Genomic DNA, 15,443 nt, shown 5'->3' on the forward strand with positions numbered 1-15,443 from the left:
CCTCGTCTAATGAAATCACATCAGATCGCAGAGATATACCGCCACAGAGCCCTCGTCTAATGAAATCACGTCAGATCACAGAGATATACCGCCACAGAGCCCTCGTCTAATGAAATCACATCAGATCACAGAGATATACCGCCACAGAGCCCTCGTCTAATGAAATCACGTCAGATCACAGAGATATACCGCCACAGAGCCCTCGTGTAATGAAATCACATCAGATCCCAGAGATATACCGCCACAGAGCCCTCGCCTAAGGAAATCACGTCAGATCGCAGAGATATACCGCCACAGAGCCCTCGTCTAATGAAATCACATCAGATCACAGTGATATACCGCCACAGAGCCCTCGTCTAATGAAATCACGTCAGATCACAGAGATATACCGCCACAGGGCCCTCGTCTAATGAAATCACGTCAGATCGCAGAGATATACCGCCACAGAGCCCTCGCCTAAGGAAATCACGTCAGATCGCAGAGATATACCGCCACAGAGCCCTCGTCTAATGAAATCACATCAGATCACAGAGATATACCGCCACAGAGCCCTCGTCTAATGAAATCACGTCAGATCGGAGAGATATACCGCCACAGAGCCCTCGTCTAATGAAATCACGTCAGATCGCAGAGATATACCGCCACAGAGCCCTCGCCTAAGGAAATCACGTCAGATCGCAGAGATATACCGCCACAGAGCCCTCGTCTAATGAAATCACATCAGATCACAGTGATATACCGCCACAGAGCCCTCGTCTAATGAAATCACGTCATCTCGTAGAGACATACCGCCACACAGCCCTCGCCTAATGATATCACGTCAGATCGCAGAGATATACCGCCACAGAGCCCTCGTCTAATGAAATCACGTCAGATCGCAGAGATATACCGCCACAAAGCCCTCGTCTAATGATATCACGTCAGATCGCAGAGATATACCGCCACAGAGCCCTCGTCTAATGAAATCACGTCAGATCGCAGAGATATACCGCCACAAAGCCCTCGTCTAATGATATCACGTCAGATCGCAGAGATATACCGCCACAGAGCCCTCGCCTAATTAAATCACGTCAGATCGCAGTGATATACCGCCACAGAGCCCTCGTCTAATGATATCACGTCAGATCGCAGTGATATACCGCCACAGAGCCCTCGTCTAATGAAATCACGTCAGATCACAGAGATATACCGCCACAGAGCCCTCGTCTAATGAAATCACGTCAGATCACAGTGATATACCGCCACAGAGCCCTCGTCTAATGAAATCACGTCAGATCACAGAGATATACCGCCACAGAGCCCTCGTCTAATGAAATCACATCAGATCACAGAGATATACCGCCACAGAGCCCTCGTCTAATGAAATCACGTCAGATCACAGAGATATACCGCCACAGAGCCCTCGTCTAATGAAATCACGTCAGATCGCAGAGATATACCGCCACAGAGCCCTCGCCTAAGGAAATCACGTCAGATCGCAGAAATATACCGCCACAGAGCCCTCGTCTAATGAAATCACATCAGATCACAGAGATATACCGCCACAGAGCCCTCGTCTAATGAAATCACGTCAGATCGCAGAGATATACCGCCACAAAGCCCTCGTCTAATGATATCACGTCAGATCGCAGAGATATACCGCCACAGAGCCCTCGCCTAATTAAATCACGTCAGATCGCAGTGATATACCGCCACAGAGCCCTCGTCTAATGATATCACGTCAGATCGCAGTGATATACCGCCACAGAGCCCTCGTCTAATGAAATCACATCAGATCGCAGAGATATACCGCCACAGAGCCCTCGTCTAATGAAATCACATCAGATCACAGTGATATACCGCCACAGAGCCCTCGTCTAATGAAATCACATCAGATCACAGAGATATACCGCCACAGAGCCCTCGTCTAATGAAATCACGTCAGATCGGAGAGATATACCGGCACAGAGCCCTCGTCTAATGAAATCACGTCAGATCGCAGAGATATACCGCCACAGAGCCCTCGCCTAAGGAAATCACGTCAGATCGCAGAGATATACCGCCACAGAGCCCTCGTCTAATGAAATCACATCAGATCACAGTGATATACCGCCACAGAGCCCTCGTCTAATGAAATCACGTCATCTCGTAGAGACATACCGCCACAGAGCCCTCGCCTAATGATATCACGTCAGATCGCAGAGATATACCGCCACAGAGCCCTCGTCTAATGAAATCACGTCAGATCGCAGAGATATACCGCCACAAAGCCCTCGTCTAATGATATCACGTCAGATCGCAGAGATATACCGCCACAGAGCCCTCGCCTAATTAAATCACGTCAGATCGCAGTGATATACCGCCACAGAGCCCTCGTCTAATAATATCAAGTCAGATCGCAGTGATATACCGCCACAGAGCCCTCGTCTAATGAAATCACATCAGATCGCAGAGATATACCGCCACAGAGCCCTCGTCTAATGAAATCACGTCAGATCACAGAGATATACCGCCACAGAGCCCTCGTCTAATGAAATCACATCAGATCACAGAGATATACCGCCACAGAGCCCTCGTCTAATGAGATCACGTCAGATCACAGAGATATACCGCCACAGAGCCCTCGTGTAATGAAATCACATCAGATCGCAGAGATATACCGCCACAGAGCCCTCGCCTAAGGAAATCACGTCAGATCGCAGAGATATACCGCCACAGAGCCCTCGTCTAATGAAATCACATCAGATCACAGTGATATACCGCCACAGAGCCCTCGTCTAATGAAATCACGTCAGATCACAGAGATATACCGCCACAGGGCCCTCGTCTAATGAAATCACGTCAGATCGCAGAGATATACCGCCACAGAGCCCTCGCCTAAGGAAATCACGTCAGATCGCAGAGATATACCGCCACAGAGCCCTCGTCTAATGAAATCACATCAGATCACAGAGATATACCGCCACAGAGCCCTCGTCTAATGAAATCACGTCAGATCGGAGAGATATACCGCCACAGAGCCCTCGTCTAATGAAATCACGTCAGATCGCAGAGATATACCGCCACAGAGCCCTCGCCTAAGGAAATCACGTCAGATCGCAGAGATATACCGCCACAGAGCCCTCGTCTAATGAAATCACATCAGATCACAGTGATATACCGCCACAGAGCCCTCGTCTAATGAAATCACGTCATCTCGTAGAGACATACCGCCACACAGCCCTCGCCTAATGATATCACGTCAGATCGCAGAGATATACCGCCACAGAGCCCTCGTCTAATGAAATCACGTCAGATCGCAGAGATATACCACCACAGAGCCCTCGCCTAATGAAATCACATCAGATCGCAGAGATATACCGCCACAGAGCCCTCGTCTAATGAAATCACGTCAGATCACAGTGATATACCGCCACAGAGCCCTCGTCTAATGAAATCACGTCATCTCGTAGAGACATACCGCCACAGAGCCCTCGTCTAATGAAATCACGTCAGATCGCAGAGATATACCACCACAGAGCCCTCACCTAATGAAATCACGTCAGATCACAGAGATATACTGCCACAGAGCCCTCGTCTAATGAAATCACGTCAGATCACAGTGATATACCGCCACAGAGCCCTCGTCTAATGATATCATGTCAGATCACAGAGATATACCGCCACAGAGCCCTCGTCTAATGAAATCACATCAGATCGCAGAGATATACCGCCACAGAGCCCTCGTCTAATGAAATCACGTCAGATCACAGTGATATACCGCCACAGAGCCCTCGTCTAATGAAATCACGTCATCTCGTAGAGACATACCGCCACAGAGCCCTCGTCTAATGAAATCACGTCAGATCGCAGAGATATACCACCACAGAGCCCTCACCTAATGAAATCACGTCAGATCACAGAGATATACTGCCACAGAGCCCTCGTCTAATGAAATCACGTCAGATCACAGTGATATACCGCCACAGAGCCCTCGTCTAATGATATCATGTCAGATCACAGAGATATACCGCCACAGAGCCCTCGTCTAATGAAATCACATCAGATCGCAGAGATATACCGCCACAGAGCCCTCACCTAATGAAATCACGTCAGATCACAGAGATATACCGCCACAGAGCCCTCGTCTAATGAAATCACATCAGATCGCAGTGATATACCGCCACAGAGCCCTCGCCTAAGGAAATCACGTCAGATCGCAGAGATATACCGCCACAGAGCCCTCGTCTAATGAAATCACATCAGATCACAGAGATATACCGCCACAGAGCCCTCGTCTAATGAAATCACGTCAGATCGGAGAGATATACCGCCACAGAGCCCTCGTCTAATGAAATCACGTCAGATCACAGAGATATACCGCCACAGAGCCCTCGCCTAAGGAAATCACGTCAGATCGCAGAGATATACCGCCACAGAGCCCTCGTCTAATGAAATCACATCAGATCACAGTGATATACCGCCACAGAGCCCTCGTCTAATGAAATCACGTCATCTCGTAGAGACATACCGCCACAGAGCCCTCGCCTAATGATATCACGTCAGATCGCAGAGATATACCGCCACAGAGCCCTCGTCTAATGAAATCACGTCAGATCGCAGAGATATACCACCACAGAGCCCTCACCTAATGAAATCACGTCAGATCGCAGTGATATACCGCCACAGAGCCCTCGCCTAATGAAATCACATCAGATCGCAGAGATATACCGCCACAGAGCCCTCGTCTAATGAAATCACGTCAGATCACAGTGATATACCGCCACAGAGCCCTCGTCTAATGAAATCACGTCATCTCGTAGAGACATACCGCCACAGAGCCCTCGTCTAATGAAATCACGTCAGATCGCAGAGATATACCACCACAGAGCCCTCACCTAATGAAATCACGTCAGATCACAGAGATATACTGCCACAGAGCCCTAGTCTAATGAAATCACGTCAGATCGCAGAGATATACCGCCACATAGCCCTCGTCTAATGAAATCACGTCAGATCGCAGAGATATACCGCCACAGAGCCCTCGCCTAATGAAATCACGTCAGATCGCAGTGATATACTGCCACAGAGCCCTCGCCTAATGAAATCACGTCAGATCGCAGTGATATACCGCCACAGAGCCCTCGTCTAATGATATGTCAGATCGCAGTGATATGCCGTCACAGAGCCCTCGTCTAATGAAATCAGATCACTGAGATATACCGCCACATAGCCCTCGTCTAATGAAATCACGTCAGATCGCAGAGATATACCGCCACAGAGCCCTTGCCTAATGAAATCACGTCAGATCGCAGTGATATACCGCCGCAGAGCCCTCACCTAATGAAATCACGTCAGATCGCAGAGATATACCGCCACAGAGCCCTCGCTTAATGAAATCACGTCAGATCGCATTTATATACCGCCACCGAGCACTTGTCTAATGAAATCACGTCAGATCGCAGTGATACCTTGCCACGGAGCCCTCGCCTAATGAAGTCACATCAGATTGCAGAGATATACTGCCACAGAGCCTTCGCCGAATGAAATCACATCAGATCGCAGTGATATACCTCCACAGAGCTCTCGTCTAATGAAATCACGTCAGATCACAGAGATATGTCGCCACAGAGCCCTCACCTAAGGAAATCACGTCAGATCACAGAGATATACCGCCACAGAGCCTTCGTCTAATGAAATCACGTCAGATCGCAGAGATATACCGCCACAGAGCCATTGTCTAATGAAATCACGTCAGATCGCAGTGATATACCGCCACAGAGCCCTCGTCTAATGAAATCACGTCAGATCGCAGAGATATACCGCCACAGAGCCCTCGTCTAATGAAATCACATCAGATCGCAGAGATATACCGCCACAAAGCCCTCGCCTAATTAAATCACTTCAGATCTCAGTGATATACCGCCACAGAGCCCTCGGCTAATGAAATCTAGTCAAATTGCAGTGATATATTGTCACAGAGTCCTCGTCTAGTTAAAGCACGTCAGATCGCAGAGATATGTCGCCACAGAGCCCTCGCATAATGAAATCACGTCAGATTGCAGTGATATGTCGCCGCGGAGCCCTCGTCTAATGAAATCACGTCAGATCGCAGTGATATACCACCACAGAGCCCTCGTCTAATGAAATCACGTCAGATCGCAGTGATTTACCGCCACAGAGCCCTCGTCTAATGAAATCACGTCAGATCGCAGCGATATACCGCCACAGAGCAATCGTCTAATGAAATCACATCAGATCGCAGAGATATACCGCCACAAAGCCCTCGCCTAATTAAATCACTTCAGATCTCAGTGATATACCGCCACAGAGTCCTCGCCTAGTTAAAGCACGTCAGATCGCAGAGATATGTCGCCACAGAGCCCTCGCATAATGAAATCACGTCAGATTGCAGTGATATGTCGCCACGGAGCCCTCGTCTATTGAAATCACGTCAGATCGCAGTGATATGTCGCCACGGAGCCCTCGTCTAATGAAATCACGTCAGATTGCAGTGATATACCGCCACAGAGCGCTCACCTAAGGAAATTACGTCAGATCATAGTGATATACCGCCACAGAGCCATTGTCTAATGAAATCACGTCAGATCGCAGTGATATACCGCCACAGAGCCCTCGTCTAATGAAATCATGTCAGATCGCAGTGATATACCGCCACAGAGCCCTCGTCTAATGAAATCACGTCAGATCGCAGTGATATACTGCCACAGAGCCCTCGTCTAATTAAATCACGTCAGATCGCAGAGATATACTGCCACAGAGCCCTCGTCTAATGAAATCACATCCGATCGCAGTGATATACCGCCACAGAGCCTTCGTCTAATGAAATCACAGAGATATACCGCCACAGAGCGCTCCTCTAATGAAATCACGTCAGATTGCAGTGATATGTCGCCGCGGAGCCCTCGTCTAATGAAATCACGTCAGGTCGCAGAGATATACCGCCACAGAGCCCTCGTCTAATAAAATCACGTCAGATCGCAGTGATATATTGCCACGGTGCCCTCATCTAATGAAATCACGTCAGATCGCAGTGATATACCGCCACAGAGCCGTCGTCTAATGAAATCACGTCAGATCGCAGAGATATGTCCCCACAGTGCCCTCGCCTAATGAAATCATGTCAGATCGCAGTGATATACTGCAATTGTGCCCTCGTCTAATGAAATCACGTCAGATTGCAGTGATATGACGCCACGGAGCCCGTGCCTGATGCAATCATGTCAGATAGCTGTGATATACCGCCACAGAGCCCTCGTCTAATGAAATCACGTCAGATTGCAGTGATATACCGCCACAGAGCCCTCGCCTAATGAAATCACGTCAGATCGCAGTGATATACCGCCACAGAGCCCTCGTCTAATGAAATCACGTCAGATCGCAGTGATATACTGCCATGGAGCCCTCACCTAATGAAATCACGTCAGATTGCAGTGATATACTGCCATGGAGCCCTCACCTAATGAAATCACGTCAGATCGCTGTCATATGCCGCCACAGAGCGCTCGCCTAATGTACTCACGTCAGATACCGCCACAGAGCCCTCGTCTAATGAAATCATGTCAGATTGCAATGATTTGCCGCGTCACACGTTCATAGCTCACAACGTTCAGGGTATGTGCACAGGTAGTGTTTTCAGCCATTTTTCGGGCCGTAAACGTCCGGCGTTCTGGTTTTCCGACAGGGCGTTTTTTTACGCCTCGTTTTCCAAAAACGGCACTTAAAAATACGCCCACGAAAAGTGCATGTCACTTCTTGGGCTGTTTTTGGAGCCGTTTCTCATTGACACTGAATGCAGCGAAAAACGCGTTGACTCCCTTCAAAACAGCTCCGTAAATTCAAACGTTTTTGGTTAAAGAGGCTGTTACCACATTGTAAGTGCCCTATCTCCTACATAATGTGATCGGCGCTGTAATGTAGATAACAGTGGTCCTAGTAATAAAGAGGCTGTCACCACATTATAAGTGCCCTGTATTCTACATAATGTGATCAGTGCTGTAATGTAGATAACAGTGGTCCTAGTAATAAAGAGGCTGTCACCAAATTATAAGTGCCCTGTCTCCTACATAATAGGATCAGTGCTGTAATGTAGATAACAGTGGTCCTAGTAATAAAGAGGCTGTCACCAGATTATAAGTGCCCTATCTTCTACATAATGTGATCGGCGCTGTAATGTAGATAACAGTGGTCCTAGTAATAAAGAGACAGTCACCACATTATAAGTGCCCAATCTCCTACATAATGTGATCGGCGCTGTAATGTAGATAACAGTGGTCCTAGTAATAAAGAGGCTGTCACCAGATTATAAGTGTCCTGTCTCCTACATGATGTGATCGGCGCTGTAATGTAGATAACAGTGGTCCTAGTAATAAAGAGGCTGTCACCACATTATAAGTGCCCTGTATTCTACATAATGTGATCAGCACTGTAATGTAGATAACAGTGGTCCTAGTAATAAAGAGACTGTCACCACATTATAAGTGCCCAATCTCCTACATAATGTGATCGGCGCTGTAATGTAGATAACAGTGGTCCTAGTAATAAAGAGGCTGCCACCACATTATAAGTGCCCTGTATTCTACATAATGTGATCAGCGCTGTAATGTAGATAACAGTGGTCCTAGTAATAAAGAGACTGTCACCACATTATAAGTGCCCAATCTCCTACATAATGTGATCGGCGCTGTAATGTAGATAACAGTGGTCCTAGTAATAAAGAGGCTGTCACCAGATTATAAGTGTCCTGTCTCCTACATGATGTGATCGGCGCTGTAATGTAGATAACAGTGGTCCTAGTAATAAAGAGGCTGCCACCACATTATAAGTGCCCTATCTTCTACATAATGTGATCGGCGCTGTAATGTAGATAACAGTGGTCCTAGTAATAAAGAGACTGTCACCACATTATAAGTGCCCAATCTCCTACATAATGTGATCGGCGCTGTAATGTAGATAACAGTGGTCCTAGTAATAAAGAGGCTGTCACCAGATTATGTGTCCTGTCCCCTACATGATGTGATCGGCGCTGTAATGTAGATAACAGTGGTCCTAGTAATAAAGAGGCTGTCACCACATTATAAGTGCCCTGTATTCTACATAATGTGATCAGCACTGTAATGTAGATAACAGTGGTCCTAGTAATAAAGAGACTGTCACCACATTATAAGTGCCCAATCTCCTACATAATGTGATCGGCGCTGTAATGTAGATAACAGTGGTCCTAGTAATAAAGAGACTGTCACCACATTATAAGTGCCCTGTATTCTACATAATGTGATCAGTGCTGTAATGTAGATAACAGTGGTCCTAGTAATAAAGAGGCTGTCACCAAATTATAAGTGCCCTGTCTCCTACATAATGGGATCAGTGCTGTAATGTAGATAACAGTGGTCCTAGTAATAAAGAGGCTGTCACCAGATTATAAGTGCCCTATCTTCTACATAATGTGATCGGCGCTGTAATGTAGATAACAGTGGTCCTAGTAATAAAGAGACTGTCACCACATTATAAGTGCCCAATCTCCTACATAATGTGATCGGCGCTGTAATGTAGATAACAGTGGTCCTAGTAATAAAGAGGCTGTCACCAGATTATAAGTGTCCTGTCTCCTACATGATGTGATCGGCGCTGTAATGTAGATAACAGTGGTCCTAGTAATAAAGAGGCTGCCACCACATTATAAGTGCCCTGTATTCTACATAATGTGATCAGCGCTGTAATGTAGATAACAGTGGTCCTAGTAATAAGGAGACTGTCACCACATTATAAGTGCCCAATCTCCTACATAATGTGATCGGCGCTGTAATGTAGATAACAGTGGTCCTAGTAATAAAGAGGCTGTCACCAGATTATAAGTGCCCTATCTTCTACATAATGTGATCGGCGCTGTAATGTAGATAACAGTGGTCCTAGTAATAAAGAGACTGTCACCACATTATAAGTGCCCAATCTCCTACATAATGTGATCGGCGCTGTAATGTAGATAACAGTGGTCCTATTAATAAAGAGGCTGTCACCAGATTATAAGTGCCCTATCTTCTACATAATGTGATCGGCGCTGTAATGTAGATAACAGTGGCCCTAGTAATAAAGAGGCTGTCACCAGATTATAAGTGCCCTATCTTCTACATAATGTGATCGGCGCTGTAATGTAGATAACAGTGGTCCTAGTAATAAAGAGACTGTCACCATATTATAAGTTTCCTGTCTCCTACATAATGTGATTGGCGCTGTAATGTAGATAACAGTGGTCCTAGTAATAAAGAGGCTGTCACCATATTATAAGTGTCCTGTCTCCTACATAATGTGATCAGTGCTGTAATGTAGATAACAGTGGTCCCAGTAATAAAGAGGCTGTCACCAGATTATAAGTGCCCTATCTTCTACATAATGTGATCGGCGCTGTAATGAGATAACAGTGGTCCTAGTAATAAAGAGACTGTCACCATATTATAAGTGTCCTGTCTCCTACATAATGTGATTGGCGCTGTAATGTAGATAACAACAGTGTTTTTTATTTAGAAAAATTATCTATTAAGCGTGTGAACATACCCTAAGGCCCTTTTACACCGGTGGAGCGAGGGCCGATCAGCGAGACATAGTTGATCGGCGCTCACTTGCTCCTGTCACTCGGAGCTATGGATGGGGAGGAGCGGTCGTTACTCCGATCGCTCGTCCCCACACATTATTATCATGTCGGCAGCGCGTCTCCCGGTTTACACACCAAGATGAGCTGCCGACAACCAGAATATTTCACTTTTTTTTAAACGAAACGACCGGCAGATTATCCATCATTTGGTCGTTCATCTGCTGATCGTTCCCCTGTTTACACAGAACAATTATCAGTAACGAGCGTTCTATGAGCTAATTATCTGCCCAATAATCGCCCCGTGTAAAACCCCCTTTAGTCAGGTGACTAGAGGGATAATTTGCATAGCCAGAGGGATAAGTCGCATGACCAGAAGGATAAGTCACCTCTACCTCTCCCTGTGCACCCCGCTTATCACCCTCCCTTATTTTGTGTATCCTCTCCGGACCCTGATATACTGGCAGCAGATGGCACTGGGCCCATGGGGACCCCTGGCTCATGATTAACCCCTTCATTGCTGGGAGAGGCTCCAGATGCTGTCCTATAACTAATCCCTCATCTGTTCTTCTCTTGTGTGTTACAGCCGGCCCCATCATGTCCACAGCACCAAGAAGCTTACCATCTAATATGCGTGATGTATTTGCTGCTGGTATATAATCGAGTTCCGCTCAAGTGGAAAGAAGTTCTCCATAATGTGTGATCTTATAGACACCTCAGTGTGCCCCCTCCAGTCCAGAGAAAACAAGGTAAAATACAGTCACTTGGGGTGCAGTCATCTATTCAGTGTGGTCCTGCGTGGGTTAACCAAGTTCATAGTCACAGGATTATATGGTATAACGTACTACAGCCCCCTCTCTATATCCCCCTATAAAATTGTATGTCTCCTCCAGCAGAGAGCAGTGATGTGTACATATTACTGATGAGGTCAGGAAGACCTGTGATGTCACACTTTCACTACTCCAGCAGGGGGCAGTGCTGTGTACATATTACTGATGAGGTCAGGAAGCCCTGTTATGTCATACATTCACTACTCCAGCAGGGGACGTTGCTGTGTACATGTTACTGATGAGGTCAGGAAGTCCTGTGATGTCAGACATGGTCTCCACGCAGCAGGGGAAGTGCTGTGTACATATTACTGATGTCATGAAGTCCTGTGATGTCACACATGGTCTCCACCAGCAGGGGCAGTGCTGTATACATATTACTGATGGGGTCAGGAAGCCCTGTGATGTCAGACATGGTCTCCACCAGCAGAGAGCAGTGCTGTGTACATATTACTGATGTCAGGAAGTCCTGTGATGTCACACTTTCACTACTCCAGCAGGGGGCAGTGCTGTGTACATATTACTGATGAGGTCAGGAAGCCCTGTTATGTCATACATTCACTACTGAAAACACAGAAAAAGGCCATACTTGCAAATGGACACAGCCAGGTCAGAAAATGCTGATGAAGGAGTGAGCAGGTGCTTTAAATAATAATAGCCACTCCCACTGGTCTTGAGGGGAGTGGTGTGTGGTGCATGGGATGTGTAGTAAGAAATAATAAATGAATAGTGTGTGTGTGCAAGTGTAATACTATGAGTGAAATATAGGGGGCAGTAATGAGTAAAGTGCCTCAATAGAAATAAAATGGATAATGGGGTGCAAGTGTGTGAAACATGGAGGGATAGTGTGTACGTCATGAGGCACAACGTGTATAGCCAGGTAGAAGCCTATTTGTGACGCCTTGATAGTTCATAGAGCGGGCTACCCTGCTTGCTATGCCAAACAACAACACACCATGCTCTCCCAGCATCAAAGACCCAGCTGTGTCCAAGAGAAGCGAATATATGTAGTAATGAAAAATACCTGGGGTATTAGTAATCATTTTGGCCAAAAGGACGCAAGCTCGCAATCCACGACAAGGATCCCCAGACTTGCGAGTCCCTAACTCCTCAAATGGAACAGAACGTTCCTGATGTACAAACAGAACCGATAAAAACAAGGGGACATATATGAAAACACAGAAAAAGGCCATACTTGCAAATGGACACAGCCAGGTCAGAAAATGCTGATGAAGGAGTGAGCAGGTGCTTTAAATAATAATAGCCACTCCCACTGGTCTTGAGGGGAGTGGTGTGTGGTGCATGGGATGTGTAGTAAGAAATAATAAATGAATAGTGTGTGTGTGCAAGTGTAATACTATGAGTGAAATATAGGGGGCAGTAATGAGTAAAGTGCCTCAATAGAAATAAAATGGATAATGGGGTGCAAGTGTGTGAAACATGGAGGGATAGTGTGTACGTCATGAGGCACAACGTGTATAGCCAGGTAGAAGCCTATTTGTGACGCCTTGATAGTTCATAGAGCGGGCTACCCTGCTTGCTATGCCAAACAACAACACACCATGCTCTCCCAGCATCAAAGACCCAGCTGTGTCCAAGAGAAGCGAATATATGTAGTAATGAAAAATACCTGGGGTATTAGTAATCATTTTGGCCAAAAGGACGCAAGCTCGCAATCCACGACAAGGATCCCCAGACTTGCGAGTCCCTAACTCCTCAAATGGAACAGAACGTTCCTGATGTACAAACAGAACCGATAAAAACAAGGGGACATATATGAAAACACAGAAAAAGGCCATACTTGCAAATGGACACAGCCAGGTCAGAAAATGCTGATGAAGGAGTGAGCAGGTGCTTTAAATAATAATAGCCACTCCCACTGGTCTTGAGGGGAGTGGTGTGTGGTGCATGGGATGTGTAGTAAGAAATAATAAATGAATAGTGTGTGTGTGCAAGTGTAATACTATGAGTGAAATATAGGGGGCAGTAATGAGTAAAGTGCCTCAATAGAAATAAAATGGATAATGGGGTGCAAGTGTGTGAAACATGGAGGGATAGTGTGTACGTCATGAGGCACAACGTGTATAGCCAGGTAGAAGCCTATTTGTGACGCCTTGATAGTTCATAGAGCGGGCTACCCTGCTTGCTATGCCAAACAACAACACACCATGCTCTCCCAGCATCAAAGACCCAGCTGTGTCCAAGAGAAGCGAATATATGTAGTAATGAAAAATACCTGGGGTATTAGTAATCATTTTGGCCAAAAGGACGCAAGCTCGCAATCCACGACAAGGATCCCCAGACTTGCGAGTCCCTAACTCCTCAAATGGAACAGAACGTTCCTGATGTACAAACAGAACCGATAAAAACAAGGGGACATATATGAAAACACAGAAAAAGGCCATACTTGCAAATGGACACAGCCAGGTCAGAAAATGCTGATGAAGGAGTGAGCAGGTGCTTTAAATAATAATAGCCACTCCCACTGGTCTTGAGGGGAGTGGTGTGTGGTGCATGGGATGTGTAGTAAGAAATAATAAATGAATAGTGTGTGTGTGCAAGTGTAATACTATGAGTGAAATATAGGGGGCAGTAATGAGTAAAGTGCCTCAATAGAAATAAAATGGATAATGGGGTGCAAGTGTGTGAAACATGGAGGGATAGTGTGTACGTCATGAGGCACAACGTGTATAGCCAGGTAGAAGCCTATTTGTGACGCCTTGATAGTTCATAGAGCGGGCTACCCTGCTTGCTATGCCAAACAACAACACACCATGCTCTCCCAGCATCAAAGACCCAGCTGTGTCCAAGAGAAGCGAATATATGTAGTAATGAAAAATACCTGGGGTATTAGTAATCATTTTGGCCAAAAGGACGCAAGCTCGCAATCCACGACAAGGATCCCCAGACTTGCGAGTCCCTAACTCCTCAAATGGAACAGAACGTTCCTGATGTACAAACAGAACCGATAAAAACAAGGGGACATATATGAAAACACAGAAAAAGGCCATACTTGCAAATGGACACAGCCAGGTCAGAAAATGCTGATGAAGGAGTGAGCAGGTGCTTTAAATAATAATAGCCACTCCCACTGGTCTTGAGGGGAGTGGTGTGTGGTGCATGGGATGTGTAGTAAGAAATAATAAATGAATAGTGTGTGTGTGCAAGTGTAATACTATGAGTGAAATATAGGGGGCAGTAATGAGTAAAGTGCCTCAATAGAAATAAAATGGATAATGGGGTGCAAGTGTGTGAAACATGGAGGGATAGTGTGTACGTCATGAGGCACAACGTGTGTAGCCAGGTAGAAGCCTATTTGTGACGCCTTGATAGTTCATAGAGCGGGCTACCCTGCTTGCTATGCCAAACAACAACACACCATGCTCTCCCAGCATCAAAGACCCAGCTGTGTCCAAGAGAAGCGAATATATGTAGTAATGAAAAATACCTGGGGTATTAGTAATCATTTTGGCCAAAAGGACGCAAGCTCGCAATCCACGACAAGGATCCCCAGACTTGCGAGTCCCTAACTCCTCAAATGGAACAGAACGTTCCTGATGTACAAACAGAACCGATAAAAACAAGGGGACATATATGAAAACACAGAAAAAGGCCATACTTGCAAATGGACACAGCCAGGTCAGAAAATGCTGATGAAGGAGTGAGCAGGTGCTTTAAATAATAATAGCCACTCCCACTGGTCTTGAGGGGAGTGGTGTGTGGTGCATGGGATGTGTAGTAAGAAATAATAAATGAATAGTGTGTGTGTGCAAGTGTAATACTATGAGTGAAATATAGGGGGCAGTAATGAGTAAAGTGCCTCAATAGAAATAAAATGGATAATGGGGTGCAAGTGTGTGAAACATGGAGGGATAGTGTGTACGTCATGAGGCACAACGTGTATAGCCAGGTAGAAGCCTATTTGTGACGCCTTGATAGTTCATAGAGCGGGCTACCCTGCTTGCTATGCCAAACAACAACACACCATGCTCTCCCAGCATCAAAGACCCAGCTGTGTCCAAGAGAAGCGAATATATGTAGTAATGAAAAAT

At 46.1% G+C, this 15,443-nt stretch overlaps 1 protein-coding gene across 4 annotated transcripts in view; it reads left to right on the top strand.

Moving 5' to 3' along the window:
* The window catches only part of LOC142743723 (helix-loop-helix protein 2-like), a 202,952-nt gene that overhangs the window by 14,774 nt on the left and 172,735 nt on the right, over window positions 1-15,443 (top strand). For 3 of the 4 annotated variants that reach the window (XM_075854744.1, XM_075854745.1, XM_075854747.1), the window contains exon 2: window positions 11,151-11,313. In XM_075854744.1, coding sequence (XP_075710859.1) covers window positions 11,260-11,313 — 54 coding nt within the window. In that variant the 5' untranslated portion in view covers window positions 11,151-11,259. Of the gene's footprint in view, window positions 1-11,150; window positions 11,314-15,443 lie in introns of those variants that run through there. The other variant, XM_075854748.1, reaches the window with a different exon arrangement.

The sequence above is a fragment of the Rhinoderma darwinii genome, chromosome 2 (genome assembly GCF_050947455.1).
Source record: "Rhinoderma darwinii isolate aRhiDar2 chromosome 2, aRhiDar2.hap1, whole genome shotgun sequence".
Taxonomy (NCBI): domain Eukaryota; kingdom Metazoa; phylum Chordata; class Amphibia; order Anura; family Rhinodermatidae; genus Rhinoderma; species Rhinoderma darwinii.